Genomic DNA, 18,107 nt, shown 5'->3' on the forward strand with positions numbered 1-18,107 from the left:
CACTAAGAATTCTAGGAGCATTTATTTGCAAAGTCCTTGTAGCACAGTTGTTGTTGTAAATGAGTCCTTCCAGCGAGTACTGAAGGGCATTGGCTTGCTGAAGTATGCTGACCAGAAGTGACCGTAGATGCCTTTAGTGCAATGCCTGACCACTGGACACTTCGTGCCCACAATACCCACTACGGCCTTCAGACATAGACACATGCCCAGAGCAAGATGAGCTGCTCCCTAGTGTGTTAAACACACCTTTAGCTGCATGATCATTTCTCAAAGTTCTGTACTGATATTACTTTTAGAAAGTAACTTAACATTCTCTCCCCCCAAGTGTGGTAATCCAGTAAGGTATACTGGAGCTTCCCGTCGGTGTTAGAAAAATGTGCACCTAATAGCTAACAGCTAATTTTTATTTTCAAATATTATTTTTGTAGAACATTTGAGACAAGATATTCTATATTTCGGGCAGAAGTTCAATGTGAGACCAAGACAAATGGCAAAGTTCAATAAAAAATAAAAATTAAAGTGTCAGGTTAATTAGGACACCACTTTAAATACTGATTACAGTAAGCCATACTAAGCTCAATTTTTTTTTTCAGGCGTGACAGTGCCAACCCTCCATGTGGGAATGTTATTCGCAACATGCTGTTGGTACAGAGATCCTCATGGTCTCCCTTGGATTGAATACCTTCACACAGGCGCAAGCAAGATTTGGTAAATTAATGATTCTTACAAATTAAGTTGTGTATCATTTTGTGTTTGTAGTGAAAACTGCTTCGGGTGGTTTCTCAGTTAAAGAAATCGTGTGCTTACAGCTTTGTACTTCACCATATAAACATAAAATTTGGCAAGCTTTTAGATTACTGAAGGAAATATGTTATTTACAAACAAATAGATATATTAAACAATCATAATGTTTAGTTAGTTATGAGAACTGTGAATTGCCTTATTTTTTAATCATTAATATGGCTGTTATTATTTTTTAATCACTAGTATGACTACTATATGTGTGGTGTCTGATCTTTTGGACATGGAAGAAAGAAGAGAGACCACACATATAATTATAATAATTATAATATAAATGCCTTGATGGCATTACATGATACCTTAAGCGAATGCACCCAGGTCCGACCTCTTGTAGGAATCATGCTAAGTGCTGCGAGCAATGAGGATTGTGGACAGTGGATCACTAAGGAAATAGTGTATGAGGGTTTGGGAATTTGGTTTGGATGGGAAGTGTGCTCAGATAGCCAAACAGTTAAGGCGACCACGGGTCCATACAAGCAGAGCGAAGTAAAGGCGAATGGATGAATGCCAATCGCTGTCTGATTATGTGGTTCATTTGGTTTGCGAAAGATCAATGTTGTTATAATTACTAGTGAAATCTATAGATTCAGACTACCAGAGTGGAAATAAATGACTAACAGGTATAACAGGCGAGAAAAATTATGTATTATCTTCTCGATGTATCCAAGAAAATGAAATTTTGCCAGAAAATTTTTGGCCAGATCGCTACACTAGTAAGGACCACTGTGTGCAGGACCTGTGAGGATGGGTTGTGAGTCGTGCTTGGGTAGCTCAGATGGTAGAGCACTTGCCCACGAAAGGCAAAGGTCCTGAGTTCGAGCCTTGGTCTGGGACACAGTTTTAATCTGCCAGGAAGTTTCATATCAGCGCACACTCCGCTGCAGAGTGAAAATCTCATTCTAGTAAGGACCAGTTGTACAGTCCCCAGCTAGCAACTGCTTAAGTTCTATTCTGGAAGTAATGCGGAAAACGTGTTGTATGAACATGTAACAACGCATAAACGGAGAATAATCGCGGGTTAATTAAACTGCTGATTCTGGCAGCGTTAGTGAAGGTAATCGGCGAACAAATTTTGACAATGGCAGGAATATCTACAGAATTGGTGATGACAAGATTGTTTGTTAGAACGAGGAAGGAGAAGAAACGAAGGTATCACACAAATTATGGAAGAATAAGATGATTCCAAATTTATATAAAAATACTACTTTTCGATCTCATGCTTGAGAAACTGGTGTGTATGAATGAAATGTGAAACTATTTCCTAACATGCAGCTTTTTTGTTGTAGTAGGCCTAATAGGCATTTGATATTGGTACTTCATGAACTTCGTGTTATAAAAATGACCATTTGCGCCAAAACAGTCTTGTTTATTTGGTGTGTGTTAAAAAATTGCTGCAGTATTAGAAAGGCCTATTTTGTTTTATCTAGCAGGCAGTGACGAAATAGATGTAATCAGATCGAGGAACCACACCGTTCTTGGGTATTATTTGTATTAACAGCTTTTTCAGTATTAGATAACGACATTTCGATTTTTCATGTAGCAAAACGTTTGATGAACTTTGATGAGGTAATAGATTCTTTCGCAGAAAGGAAAGCACATCATGTAAAGCTGTAGCAAGATTAGAGAGGAAAAAATGCTAGGAGCTAAGGATTGAAGAAATGTGTACTTTCTTTACTTTCTTGCTTGTCTCTTGTCTGAGTTCTTGCTATCCCAATTACAAATAATCCCATCTGCTATTAATTGCAAGATTTTTTTTAAAGAGGGGCAGGTTGTCAAACCAGTCAACTGGAAGCAGGAGAGGCACCACAGGACATTTCAATTCCCACTGTCCTGAATATAGTCTGATGGCATCCATTACAAAATATACTTGTTTCAATTCTGCAGAGCAAAATACAGCAATGTGCGATAGAACAATGCTGTATGAAGAGGCGTGGCACTGCACTTCGGCACACTTAAGAGCAAATAACATTCTTACATTTCCTCAAACACGTACGTTTTATGTTTCAGACTTTTCATAAAGATGTGCGCTACGATGTGAACATATTTTTGAAAATTTGATTTTCTTGTAGTACTGACCCAATTCGCAAATATCGGTAGATCCCGGGCTGATATGCAGAGCAGTCTGAGTTATAGTGGATAGTCTCCATGTGACCTGTGTTTACATTTAGTGATTTTGCTTGTTTCCCCTTCATTTATTCTCACGTCAAATGAAAACAAAACTGATATCTGAGGCCGGGAGCTATCAATTTAATTGAAATACATTCACATAATTACGGAAGGCTAAAATATGTTATTAGTTTCAGATTTTATTTTATTTCCACCTTTCTGACAGTCAAGCATTAATCGCCTTGCAGAACAATGAAGTTATTTTTGTGTGTTTGCTAAAGAAATTTGACTTTTATTAACCTTTTCCCCAGAGGCAGTCAATGTATTTGAAAGAAATGTTTAATTCCACTGGCTGGTTTCAACTGTTCACTGCATTTCAAGTGCACATTTTCATCTTCTAGCACATACGGCATTATGTGATAATAAAGAACCAAACATGATATAATACAGTACTGGTGCTCCAAGAAAATTTACACCCCGAAAACCACACTGAAAAGCTTAATATCAGGTCGAAGTCTACTTCATTGGGAATCTGGACATACAAAGGTGCACTTTGAGTATGCACTTTAAATGTGCACATTTTAGTAAGGGTCATGAAATTACGGCGCTCTTGGAGTATCCTCTGATGTCTTGTTTCTTTTATGACATAATGTATGATCTTTAATGTTTTACATGTACGTACATACGGGCTTTCTAAGTCATGATAGCTGCGCAAGCATGATGTTGCCTGTTACCTGTGCTCTCTGGCAGCTGCTGAAATGAACCTATTTCTAATAAGTTGCGGGAAAATATTGCGAATGGTGGTTTGAAAAGTGTTACTTTCAAAGTAAGTATCCTTTTACGTAAGTTGAACTATGTGCGAGAATGTACCATGAATTTCTTAAATCACAGAGCGTTTGATTCTCATTTAAAAATCAACTCTTTGATGATGAGCCATTTAGAAGAATGTCAAACCCTGAAGATCAGACATTTATGTCATTATTAAAAATTTTACTGCCACATTTGTGTGATATATCTTAAAGTGTAACATGGGCAAAAAAAAAATCAACATTATATGTGAAAGCTTAGCTTCTCTTGCAGCTTATTAACCATAGAGACCAATATTATATGTGTAGCAACATTATGTATATTAATTTAAACTATTAACTTTCCCTGTTTGTGTGTTCGTGTTATGTAACAGTGATGTTGCTGTTGGCTGACTACATCACGTGTCCTATGCTCTGAATATCCACTGTCATTGACTGTCAAGATCACTTGACATGAGCTATGACTGGCTTACAAAAGTGCATTAATTTCAATGATTCAGAAAGCAATATGCGGTGTTTGTTGGAATCCCAATGTATACTTTCATAATATGAAAATACGAAGTGTACAGGTTGGTGCACATCAAAGATATTTCCAAAACGTGTCTTTTTCCCTGAGTTTCATTTTCTAAAGTACCAGGAAATTCTACACTCTTGTATAAAACCTTAACCATTCAAAGGGTTGATAAGTTTTGCAGTTCCGCAGGAAAATATACTGTCACTTAACACGGAAAAAGTGTGTTTCACCCGGGAGAAAGTGTATTTTTAATCGGGAAATCTGGGAAAAATCAAGGAATTTTTTTTCCTTGTTCGCATATACACTCTGAATTAATATTGGTAGACTATCTACCCTCTGCCACATTCCATACAGATGAAGATGTAGATCAGTAGTTAAGTACACAAGAGTTTATTGCCGGTGCACCACAACTAGAAGTGTTGCATTGCAGGTAAAAGTTTACAGGTTGTATATTGTACTACAATTAGGTAACTTTGAAGGACATACGTCTATAATTTTTTCCGTTTCTGTTGTTCAGACAATTTACACTGAAGCTCAACTTTTCTTGCAGGTATGGCATACCCGACACCTACAGTACAGCATTCAGGAACGCTCTCGGGAAACTGGTGCCACGTTATTGCCGCAATCGCACCATCTGGTTGCCTTCTGACACTGCCATGGTGCCGCCCCCAATGCTCGTGCAACACGGTGTCTCTCTCTGCCATACTGTCCAAGAGCCAGGCCAGTTCATCATTGTCTTCCCACGAGCCTTCACTTCAAGCATTTGCACAGGATACCTGGTTTCTGAGAGTGTCTATTTTGCTCAGCCACATTGGCTTGACACTGCTGAGCAGGTTTTTAAGGTAAGTATGTTTTTCCTTTTTAGGTAGTACTTTTGAGAGAGAACAAAATGTAAAAGTAAGTTTTATAAATAGATGGAGAGGTGACATGTAAAAATAATTGAAAACAAGTGACAAACATTGAATGCATGATATACTATCTAGGGGGAGGGGATTAATTTCTTGGATGTAGGTCACCTATAGCACTTCCAGGGATGGGAGTGGTGGTAGGAGAAGGAAGGGCTGACATGTAAGCATACATCTGGAACACATGTGTAATTCAAACCAAACTTCATACACATTGATGGGGAAAAAAGGTTGGTAGGCATGTTTCTACACCTGAAGGTTGATGTTTATTCAAATATCGCACCAGTCTCCTATAAGAGTGGCGCTAGTAGCACCATTACGAGGATGCAAATCAGGTTTTCTTTTAATACATGCTGTAACAGAATGAGAATGAACGTTTTAAGTTGATGTTAGTCAAGAATGCCTTTAAGACAACGAAGAAGTCATTATCAACCACCAGTGAGTTGAATGAGGTTGTTTAATAGTCCTACAAGGAGCTGGAGGTTCCTTTTGTGATACTGCAGAAAGACTCTGCAGGAATGTAGTCGTCGTACATGATGACATACAGTGGGGGTCACGAGAATGTACGGTTGCAAGAAAATTGGGCTCCAGACAGCCATGTGGCACTACTGACAAGGGAACCTCTCCATCGCACCCCCCTCAGATTTAGTTGTAAGTTGGCACAGTGGATAGGCCTTGAAAAACTGAACACAGATCAATCGAGAAAACAGGAAGAAGTTGTGTGGAACTATGAAAAAATAAGCAAAATATACAAACTGAGTAGTCCATGTGCATGATAGGCAACATCAAGGACGATGTGAGCTCAGGAGCGCCGTGGTCCCGTGGTTAGCGTGAGCAGCTGCGGAACGAGAGGTACTTGGTTCAAGTCTTGCCTCGAGTGAAAAGTTTAATTTTTTATTTTCAGTTTATGTGACAAACTCTTATGTTTTCATCACTTTTTGGGAGTGATTATCACATCCACAAGAAAACCTAAATCGGGCGAGGTAGAAGGATCTTTTTACCCATTCGCCAAGTGTACACGTTAGGTGGGTCGACAACATATTCCTGTCATGTGACGCACATGCCGTCACCAGTGTCGTATAGAATATATCAGACGCGTTTTCCTGTGGAGGAATCGGTTGACCTATGACCTTGCGATCAAATGTTTTCGGTTCCCATTGGAGAGGCACGTCCTTTCGTCTACTAATCGCAAGGTTTTGCGTTGCGGTCCCAAAACACAGACACTAAAGTTATTATAGTGAACAGAGATATCAATGAACGAACGGACAGATCATAACTTTGCGAAAATAAAAAAAGTAAACTTTTCACTCGAGGGAAGACTTGAACCAAGGACCTCTCGTTCCTCAGCCACTCACGCTAACCATGGGACCACGGCGCTCCTGAGCCCACACTCTCCTTGATGTTGCCTATCTTGCACATGGACTACTCAGTTTGTATATTTTGCTTATTTTTTCATAGTTCCACACAACTTCTTCCTGTTTTCTCGATTGATCTGTGTTCAGTTTTTCAAGGCCTATCCACTGTGCCAACTTATAACTAAATCTGAGGGGGGTGCGATGGGGAGGTTCCCTTGTGAGAGGGAAGACCACCTTGTTTGGTATATGGCTCTGGAGCATCGTACTACATCTGCAGCAGCAATTTGAGCAGCAGATGGCACTACAGTGACAGAACGAGCTGTTACACATCCGTTACTTCAAGGACAGCTCCAAGCCAGATGCACTGTAGCATACACTCCACTGGCCCCAAACCACTGCTGTTTGCGACTTTAATGGCGTCAAACAAGATCTCATTGAAGGGCTGGATGGAGGACTTTTGTATTTTCTGATTAAAGATGATTCAACCTTGGTGCCAGTGGTGGCCATATGTTGGTTAGGAGGAGGCCAGTTGAGGGCCAGCAATCAACCTGTCTGTATGCTAGACACACTGGACCTACACCTGGAGTTATGGTATAGGGTGCAATTTCGTCTGACGACAGGAGCACTTATGGTTATCTCATGCACCTTGACTGCAAGTTTGTACATCATGCTGGTGATTCGACCTGTTATGCTGCCATTCATGAACAGCATTCGAGTAGGTATTTTCCAACAGGTTAAAGTTCACTCACACACCACTGTTGTAACCTAACATGCTATACATAATGTTGACATACCACCTTGGTCTACTCAATCACCCGATCTGTCTCCAGTCGAGCACATATGGGACATCTTTGGATGACAATTCCAGCTTCATCCACAAACAGTATCAACTGTCCCTGTATTGACCGACCAAGTGCAACAGGCATGGAACTACATCTGACAAACTGACAACTGGCACGTGTACAATACAATGCATGTACATTTGTATGCTTGCATTCAACATATGTGCCAGCATTTCACATTTGCACTGGTTTATCTCACACTTACATTAACCTGTGATCTTGTAAATGTTAATCACTTAAATACGTTACCTAGATAAAGGTATTCCTGAAATTTCATTACTCTACATTAAATATTTTTTGGTGTTGTGATTTTTTTTCCATCAGTGTACATATGGCCTACTATACCTTTGGAAATTCTGATGGGGTCATCAATTTCCAAGAGAAATTCCTACACTCACATGATCCAGCCCAGTTCACCATACCACTCTTAACTTTAAGTGAGATCTCCAGTTCTTTTAATACAGAAACTTGACCTGTCAAAACTATGTATTGGCACATGGCAGTATGTGTAGGTGATTGCAGTGCATTTGAACTGAACTGACAATCTGAAAAAGGAAAGGAAGAGAGTCGAATAACCTTTATTCCACTGATACTACTCATTCCAAAGGCTCTCTCTTTTGACCTTAGGAGACAGCAATTTCCAATGAGACTTACATTCTAGATCATGATCATTAAATCACAGGTGCAGTATATTAAGTGCTGTTGAGTTGATGTACACTAACAAGCCTAAACAATATGACCACTGCCAACTGTGATGTTGGATGCAGTCTGGTGGCATTTTGGGCACGTGGCGTGGTAACAAAAGTATGTAAGTGGAGCAGACACGGATTGGAGATCACCGTAGTGAAGATATAGGCAGCAAATGGGGAAATCCATTGAGATAAGTTATTTTGACAAAGGGCAGATTAATAAGCAGAGAAGGTGAATGAATATCTCAAAAGTGGTGAAGCTGATTAAATGTTCAAATGCCAGTATCCTGAGCACCTAAAGAGAAAGGTAGAAGGACAGTGAAACCACAACTAGGTGCTAAATGGCTGGATGTCCACGACTCTTCACAGAACGCATTCGGAGCTCGTCGACTCTGTAAAGTAGGATAGATGGTGATCTGTGGAATCTCTGCTAAAAGAGCACAATGCTGGTGCATGCACAAGTGTTTCGGAGCACACCATTCATTGTACATTGTTGAACATGGAGCTCTGCAGCAGACCACCCATGCGTGTTCACTTGTTGACCCAATGACACTTTCAATTACGATTGCCATGGGACCATCAGGATTTGACTGTTGATCAGTGGAAATGTGTTGGCTCTTTGGGTGAAACACATTTTTGGTATATTAGGTCACCGGCTGTCTTCACAAAACCCATCATCGAGGTGAACGGCAGCATGAAACGTGCAGCACGCCAGTGATACAAGCTGGTGGGAGCAGTAATATGCTATGGGAGACATTCTCCTCCACTTGCATGGGAACTGTGGTGGTAATCAAAGACATGCTGACAGGGCCAGAACTGAGCTACAGCGGTTTGAAGAGCATTATAGTGAACTCACATTGATGTCTCGATGACCAAATTCACTTGCTGTAAATCCAATGGAACTCATCTGGTCTCTATTAGGTGCCATCACTGCATACACAAATCAGCAATCTGTTATTTACGCCAGTTACATGAACTGTGTGTAGACATCTAATGCCACATACCTCCACAAACCTGCCAACAAACTGTCATATCTGAGACACACATAATCAGTGATGTATTTCGTTCCAGAAATGGACAAACAAGCTATTAAGCAGGTGGTTATAATGATTTGGCTCGTCAGTGTATAGTGTGCTGTACTATATAAGGATTTTTTAAAAGATTATGTGTTTACTGCATTTATACTTCGAAAAACATGTAAAATTTATTTTTACACTACAGAGGTCATTCCTTTTGCTGTTTTCTGTGTGATTGGGATAGATAAATATCTATCCAAGGCCGAGTAATCAGAGAGTTTTCTAAATAATTCACTCGGCAACACCTCAGTAATATACATGTTACAATGCTGTAGCTAATGATATTTTGTCACTAACTGAGTAAATGTTAAGGAAAAGTTGTTATTAATCTGTCTCTCATACAGGATATTCAAGAAAGCTGTGAGCCTTCCATGTTTTCTTTGGAGAGATTGCTCTTCAGTATTGCAACTGACACACGGTCCAACTTGGAGGTTTTAAAACAGGTGAGCATTTAATTATACATCACATACTTAATAATTTGTTCTTAGCACCATGTAATTGTAGTTTCATGCAAGTCAAAAGGTCTTAAACGTTTCAAGAATGTCGAAGATGTTAGAGCAGAAAGTACTGACACTTTAATTTTAAAAATTCTTTTAGATGTACAAGATCATCTATTTCTGCTTTAAGTTAATTGTCAGTCAGCAAAAATAAATGTACTTACCAGATTACAATAGACTGATACATACACAAAACCTGACAAACAAGTTTTTTCTGGTGCATCACGGTGCTAAGCAGTTGAGGTTCTGCAGTTCAACTGAAATCTCATCAACTGGACTATAGAACCACCAAGAGACTTTTAGCCTACAATTTTAATTCTGAGACTGCCTAGAAATCAGAGTAGTTATATTCACTCCAGTACAGCATCTTGTGAGTCAAAACACGGGTGCCAAATTCTTGCTTTTGTGCCATCCAGTGCAAATATGGCCACATCTTTTGTGGCGCAGGAAGAACTGCCTCTTCTTTCCACATCTGGGCATTGCAAAACTCTGCCAGGTATGATTGCAGGAAGGTGATGCAGGCAGTATCACATATCCTTCGGGACACTCTTTTGCATGCTTTCGTGAAAACCTTGGAAGAACTGCATCAGGCGGGTCATGAAGTAATCGAGTAGCTGGAGAACCTGACCTTGAACATTAATTTTTCCTTTTAATTACATTGTTGGTTGTATATATTTTTTGATGTCTCAGGTTTTCTTGGCATGGCTGATTAATATTGTGCTTCTGGGTGATCTGTCTAGTTGTTTCCATTTCCTGCACAATATTTTGACAACTGACCCAGCCATCTTTTTCAGGTGGTGTGTGTTTTGCTGTTATGTGTACTCACTGCCTGGACCCCAACCAGACTGTGAAATGTTGTTTGTCTCACACCACAATTTATAGCTGAGTTCAATTCCTGATGCTAACTCTCAGTTTTGATACTCATTTGTCAGAGCTCACATTGTTGTTATGTGAAATGCAAGGAACATCAGTAACACACCTGATTAAACAACAAAGCATATCGACTGCCGCTGAGCCATGCCTCAAATATAATGATGAAATGAAATATGGAAAGACCAATATCATGGTACAAACGGCAAACTTGTCGAACAGCAAAATTGAGGAGTCTGTCAAAATAAAGATGCCAGAAAACCTAATAAAAGAGGAGTGGAGGGTTCAATTCAAACAATGCATGGGGCCTGGAACTCAATTTTTAAAATCTCACTGGCCATAACACCCACCAGAGTTGGAAAATCAGCCACCAGAGTTGGAAAATGTTGAAAGAATTTCCGTTTCACTGAATATCAAGGCAAAATATGAGAAACAAAAGAGTATCATGGAGTGTAATGGGTTTCGGGACACAGTCCCTGCTATAAATAGCTGCATGAGACCAAGAGTAATTTTCAGTCCGGTGGAGTCCAGGCAGGCAAAAGTCACAGCTCCTGAAAATGATAGCTGGGTAGCAACAAATGGAAACAACAATTTGGCATATCACCCAGAAGTACAGTCTTATATATTTTTGTTTGTAATTGTTACTGTAGGAGAGCTATGGAGTCCAAGACTTTGAAAAGCTTAAACAGAGGGAAAAGTTTTGAGAATGGTTTGATTTGTAAGCTGGGTAGGATATCAACAGGGCTCCAGACTAAAAGTGAATACATTTGAACAAGGCAAAAGGTAGATCAGAATGACATCCCAGCAGCAAATGAGTTTTAAAAATTCTGTCAAGTTAACAGGTGCCAGAAAGACCACCCAACAAGTCAAGAAATAAAAGAATGACAGAGTAAACACTGAAGTGTAAATGAGTGTTAGCCGGACAGCCATCATGAAAAAAGGGCAAAAGCTTGAAATAACAGAAGAAGAAGAGCCATTTATTTAATTTGTTGCTGCTCCATTCATTCTTCTGTCACCATCAGCATTCCCTCGTGTATCCCTTTATTCCAAGTTTTTCATTTCTTTATCTTGTTAAGTGATATCACTGCCATCTATAACAATGACTTCTTTTGCTAACAAATGATTGTCACATGCTGTCCTATTGTCTTTGTGAAATAGCCATTGAAGTTGAGCATGTCATGCTCATAAGCATGTCTGTCACTGGGTGGTCATCTGTACTGTGACTACAGTTTTTCAGTTTCTTTTCATTTGGGTGGAGATAGTTTTCAGTTCATTTGGATATGGTCATGCCCACATAAAAGGCTGTTCAAAATTTTCTGCAGAGTTGATATGTGGTTGGACTACTTTCACAGATGACACTGCCTGCGACGGTGCTGTATGTTGCGTGAGTCCATAGCTCAGGTCTTTCACCAGGGTCTTCCTCAAATGTTAACCCATGTGACAAGGGATTGGGGATATGCAAGGAGTAAGAATAAAACAGGATACTTTGTAGATTGGGTGAGCAGATGAATACTGCTTTGAGAGGGGTGGAAATTCCAGTGGAATACATATTGCAGTTATTCCAATTAAGGGTGTCACTGAGTAATGAAGGGAATGCTCCTCTACACCTGCTTCATGAGGATAGTTTGAGACTAAATGGCATTTGTGGATGTCTCATGAGAAAAGTCGTTGTGGACTCAATTTGGGAGGTAATGCCTATCTGTGAAAGCCTTAGGAAGATTTTCAGCATACTGGGCAACATGTTGCTCATCTCTGCTGGTGGACTGCCAAGGAGTTACCAAACTGTATGGAAGGAACATTTTTAATATGGAAGGGGTGACAGTTATTGTAGAGGTACTGCTGATGGTTGGTGGGCTTCATATGAACAGAGGTTTCTATGAACCTAGAACAGTGGCGTATTGGGCTCATGATGGCCAGATGAAATGTACAGGACAGAAAATGTTGAGACTGTTGAGGAATGAGTGTAGTGTTCTGACCATGAGTTCATATTATGAAAATATCATCATTGGACCTGAACCAGTCGAGATTCAGGATCTGGGGTAGTCAGGAAGGCTTCCTCTGATGGCTCATAAACTGATTGCATACGAGTACACCATGCTGGTGTCCGTCGCTGTACTCCACATTTATTTATGTATCTTCCCCACAACTGTTTCTCCATCACAGGGTCAAAATTCTGTCTTACATTTGTTTAGAGCTGATGATTTCTGTGGCTTAATGAAAATTCTGTTGTTCAGGTGCTGCCAATGATACTGAAAGTCAGGGAGAGAGAACTGGATCAGCGAAAGCAGCTTTTTAATCTTGGTCTTAAGACATCAGAGAGGCTGCCATTACCTGAAAAGAAGAAGTATCGACCTGCAAGAGAAGAAGATGGGGATTACGAGTGCGAAATTTGCCGAGCAAATCTTTTTGTTTCACTGGTAATACATTATACCTCAACTCTTTTTGTTTTAACTTAGAAGTTCAATGTCATGGTTATGGTTACATTTTGTGTGTACTCAGGTTGTAATAAACTAGAGTTTGGTCACTCCAGCTATAATGATTTAGGTTGTCTATTATTTCAAAAATTCATTTCAGATTAATACTGAAATTTCCAAGCCCTAACTGTCAGAATCAGACATATCTTCACATTGCAAGAAGTAGGAAAGCAGTAGAGCAAACAAGATTATTGTCCAGAGTAGATGAGCAGATAATCCAGGTGTTAATATAACAGAAAAAAAGAATTTACAGAAGTTTTTATTGGTATTTTGTTCTCTCTCTGTCAAGTGGTTGAATATCTTGGCTCAAAAAGCTGAAACTTTCCCATAACACTGTTGTTAACCTTTCCACCAAAACCCTCAGCCCCATGGAAGTTTCAGTGCTATCCAAAGGCCTCACCTTGAGCCATACACCCAAATTTAACCATGATTGACTTGTCAGAGACAATCCCTCCAACCAAAACATAGTTCCAACATTGAACCCCGCCTCTCTGAGTTCATACCACCATCCAACCGTGATCCCCCCCCCCCATTACCTAACTACCTGATGATCACCTTCCAGAAATTCCTTACTTCCTCAGGTCCCTTCCTCAGAATAACAGCCTTTCAGCAGAAGAAAAAATAATGATACACAACCTCAAAACAAATCCTGTCCTACACATCCTACCTGCAGACAAAGGTTCCACCACTGTTGTTATGAATCACAGTGACTACTTGGCAAAAGGCTTCTGCCAATTATCTGTTTCCTCTACCTATAAACTCTGCCAAAGTGATCCCATCCCAGGCGCCCAATACAACCTCCAATCCCTGCTTAATGTCTTAGGTCCTTTGCAAAATCTCACCCTTGAATCCATTTCCCTCCTCACCCCTATGACACTGTCCACACCCACCTTCTACGTGCTCCCCAAAATCCACAAACCCAACAATCCTGCAACCCCACCCCCCCCTTCCCGAGTGTAGCTGGTTATTGTGCCCCCCACTGAAAGGATTTCAGCTGTCGTTGACCAACAATTCCAACCAATTACCCTTACTGTAGCCTTCCACATCAAAGATTCCGATCACTTCCCTCACTGATTCTCCCCCATACCCACCCCTTTACCTTCTGGATCCCTACTCGTCACTGTTGACGCCACCTTCAACATCCCTCATGCCCATAATCTTACCGCTATTGAACACTTTCTTTCTCAATGTCCTTCAGACGCCAAACCTGCTACTACCTCATTCCTCATGCACCATACTAACTTTATCCTAACCAACAACTATTTCTCCTTTGAAGGGAAGGTATACAAACAAATCGATGGCACAGGCATGGGCACTCGTGCAGCACCCTCCTGTGCCAATCTGTTTATGGACCATCTAGAGCAAACCTTCCTTACCTCCCAAAACGCCAAACACTTAGTCTGGTTCAGGCTCAGATGCTATCTTCATGACCTGGACTCAGGCCCAAGACACTCTACCTCATTCCTTTACAACCTCAACACCTCACCGATCCACTTCAACTGATCCCCATTCCTAGACATTGACCTCCTCCACTCTGATGCCTCCATCCACATCTCTGTCCAATTTAAACCCACCGACCATCAGCAGTACCAGCATTTCACACCAAAAAATCCCTCCCTTACAGCCTGGCTGTCCAGGGATAGAATATCTGCAGTGACAAGAACTCCCTTGCTGAGTATGCTGAGGATCTGACCAAGGCACTATCCCCCAGACCTAGTCCAAAAACATATCTCCCAAGCCATTTTCCCTCACACCCCCAATCCTCCCCCCCCCCCCCCCCCCTCCCCCCAAGAGCTGGCCACAAAGGAGTGCCCCCTTTGTCACCCGGTACCACCCAAGACTGGCAACTGAACCACATCCTTCACCAGGTCTTTGATTACATATCATCACCCCAGTGAGGGACATCCTGCCTGAGATCTCTCCCACCTCTTCTAAACTTCCATCCCCTTGCCACTTCCTATCCCAGACCTTTGCCACAAGGATCATATCCACGTGGAAGATCCAGCTGCAAGATCTACCCAATCCACCCACCCAGCACTTCCTATTCCAGTCCTGTCACAGGTTTATCGTACCCCATTAGGGGCCGAGCCACCTGTGAAAGCAGCCATGTCATTTACCAGCTTTGCTGCAACAATTACACAGCTTTGTATGTTGGTATGTCCACCAACCAGCTGTCCAGCAGGATGAATGGCCACCGCCAAATTGTGGCCAAGAGCAAAGTAGATCACCCTGTGGGTCAACTTGCAGCTGATCATAATATGCTTGATTTCAATGACTGCTTCACTACCCACGCCATCTAGATCCTTCCCTCCACCACCAGGTTTTCTGAATGCTCAGATGGAATTTATCCTTACAATGCATTCTCTGCTTCTGTAATTATCCCGGCCTCAACATGTGGTAATATACTGCAGCCACACACTCCACCCAATGGTTTTACAGCTGTGTCCTGTCATCTCCTCCCCATTCTCATGTCTCCCAGCCTCTTTGTTTACTGCTTTCTGCCAATGCACCCACACATCTTTCCACACTCCTTTCCTTTATGCTTCTTTTTTCTCCATCTCCCTGCCTCGCGACCTCCTGACAGTACACCTGTTAGCATTCTAGACCTTGCACACTCCACCAGACAACTTACCTCTGTCCTCCCACCAATACACTACTATCCCATGTGATAGTTGTCTTCAGGCCTCAGCTGCCAAATTTGGGTGTCGTGTGTGCATGAGGTGTGCTTGCTTGTGTGTGCAAATAGTGTGTGTGTCTCTCTCTTTGTAAAAAGACATTCAGGCTTTAGCTGCCATAGTTGACAGAGTCGTGTGTGTGTGTGTGTGTGTGTGTGTGTGTGTGTGTGTGTGTGATTCTTGGTAACAAAAGAAAAGAGAAAAAAAGGGAATGCGAGTACAAGAACCCTGTCCACAGTTTGTGGAAGATGATTTGCCTCGGAATATAGATCTAATTTCAGACTTTATGTTCAGGCGCTAGTTTTCATGCAATAATAGTTTCTGCAAATGTGTATCGAAGCCTATGTATTACTCCTATATGTATCTGGCAAAATGATACCCCTCACACAACAAGGCTACAAAATCCAAACAGCAAAAGAATTTGTCAGTACGTAAAGGAATGAAAGAAGTGAATAGCATAAGAGTGAAGAATCATACCTAAAAATATTTCCTTCCTGACAACATTGTGGATCTGTGTGAAACTTAAGTTTCTCCCAGTGTATAAAATGTTCAAACAACTTACAGTAACGCAGTTGGGTGATGCCTTTGACAACCACAGGCCAGTTGTCAAAGAAGTCACCTAGCTGAATTCTCTTGTGGTACTGCATTTGCTCTGATAACACTTTTCCATTTGAGAAATGTCCTGACGGAATCATTCTCTATGTTCATCACTAACAGAACTTAGGCTATCCAAAAAGAAGCTCAAATGATCATTCAGTAAATGTAGTTTAAGTGACATGATGCAACCCATTAGCCGATATTATCTCAATAGTTCTTATATAGTGTTATGATAGTTCTCTGTATTATGGTTGCCTAAAAATTTCATGCAAACACTTGTGAAACACAGACTTGTCGTTCTTTCAGCATCAATCAACAAATAATTTATGGTCTTACATATTTCCTTTATTTTTGCTTCACTGTTCCTTGGAAACATCTTAAAAATATATATGAATCCTCACGACCATGCCTTTTGGGGACAACGAAAGGGGCTTTCACCGTGTTCTTCTGTCCATGCAGTAGGTCATTCTGAGTGGGTTGTTTTTTCCCTAATAGTGACTTTTCCTGTCTCTGTTGCCCCATTCACATAGAAACAGCAGTGCTTCGTGTACTCGAGCAGCATGCCAAGAAGTATTGAAGTTATCTTGAGATCTCCAGATACACCCTTTTACTAATCCTCTAACTGGATAATTGTAGTACCAGTTTAATGTTCTCATATTTCCTTCAGATTAACTGCGCAAGCAACGGGAACAGAAGGAAATTTGTTTTCGTTGTGGAGAAGCACTGCTTTCTAACAGTAAAACCTCCTTTTACACTTTTCAGCTAACTGACCCAAAAAAGTGTAAAATGCGGGAAAGTGTAAAATAGAGAAAAGCATAGACAACATAACAAGCGAAAGTGAATAAATTACTCTTACCGTCATTCTCTTTATATTGCTCAAAATACGAAAATAAAAAATTTGAATTTTGTCCGTTTGAAAAAAATCTGAAATAGTTAATTGTTTTTGTTTCTTTCTAACAGCAATTAGCCCTGCTCTTTTGTGAAACCGCATAAAAAGATATTTGTGTCCTAATGTGAGACTTATTATTGATATTCACTATAAAATTACAGTAAATAAAACTTTTAGCGCAATATTGGTTAAAACACTAAAGTTTAGAGTCTTCGTAAACAGAGAACAATAGGCAAAATATGTACAGCTTGTTGCTGACTAGGTCATTCAGTCCAGGGACATCCTGGGTGAGAAAGAGGGCAGAAATTACTGTCATGTTGTGGAGCATCTTGAGGAGGAGTGTTTACATTTAACATCAGGTTGTACCAGCATAAGGCTGCCTGGCTTGGATTAGCGTTTTTCATGCAGAAATTACAACAATTTGTGGAAGCCCATTATAGAGACGGCCTTCTTCAAAAGCAGTGTTTCTTTGTGTAAATGACTGTGAAATTTAATTTAAGCTCTTTTAATACAATGCAATGAGCAGAAGGATGGTTGCTACTAGACTCACTATGATCAGATCTGATTATCATTCACGCAATGACTCAGCATACTTTCCCGCTCTTCCAAACACTGCAAATCTATAATACAGGTGGCCTTGATTGAAAATGCCTGCAATGAAGGCTTGCTTACTGCAAGCCTCTTCCATCTCTGCATAACTACTGCAACCTACATGCATTGGAACCTTTTTACTGTAGTCAAGCGTTGGTCTCCTCTACAATTTTCGCTCCCACCACACTTCCTTCCTGTAGCAAGGTATCGATTACTTGATCCCTCAGTATATGCCCTGTCAGTTTATCCCTTCTTTTGGTCAAGTTGTTCCATAAATTTCTTTTCTCCCCAGTTTCATTCAGTACCTTCTCATTATGTATTTGATCTACCTATCTATTCTTCAGCATTCTTCTGTAGTTCCATATTTCAAAATCTTCTATTCCCTATTCATCTCAACTTATTATTGTCCATATTTCACAT

General features: G+C 40.6%; 1 protein-coding gene across 1 annotated transcript in view; it reads left to right on the forward strand.

The window, feature by feature from the left end:
* The window catches only part of LOC124612243, a 179,550-nt gene that overhangs the window by 139,253 nt on the left and 22,190 nt on the right, over window positions 1-18,107 (forward strand). Inside the window, exons 17-20 of the mRNA XM_047140318.1 lie at window positions 594-708; window positions 4,778-5,069; window positions 9,439-9,537; window positions 12,696-12,878. Of these exons, the coding sequence (XP_046996274.1) occupies window positions 594-708; window positions 4,778-5,069; window positions 9,439-9,537; window positions 12,696-12,878 (689 nt within the window). The remainder of the gene's footprint in view (window positions 1-593; window positions 709-4,777; window positions 5,070-9,438; window positions 9,538-12,695; window positions 12,879-18,107) is intronic.

The sequence above is a fragment of the Schistocerca americana genome, chromosome 4, assembly GCF_021461395.2.
Source record: "Schistocerca americana isolate TAMUIC-IGC-003095 chromosome 4, iqSchAmer2.1, whole genome shotgun sequence".
NCBI lineage: Eukaryota > Metazoa > Arthropoda > Insecta > Orthoptera > Acrididae > Schistocerca > Schistocerca americana.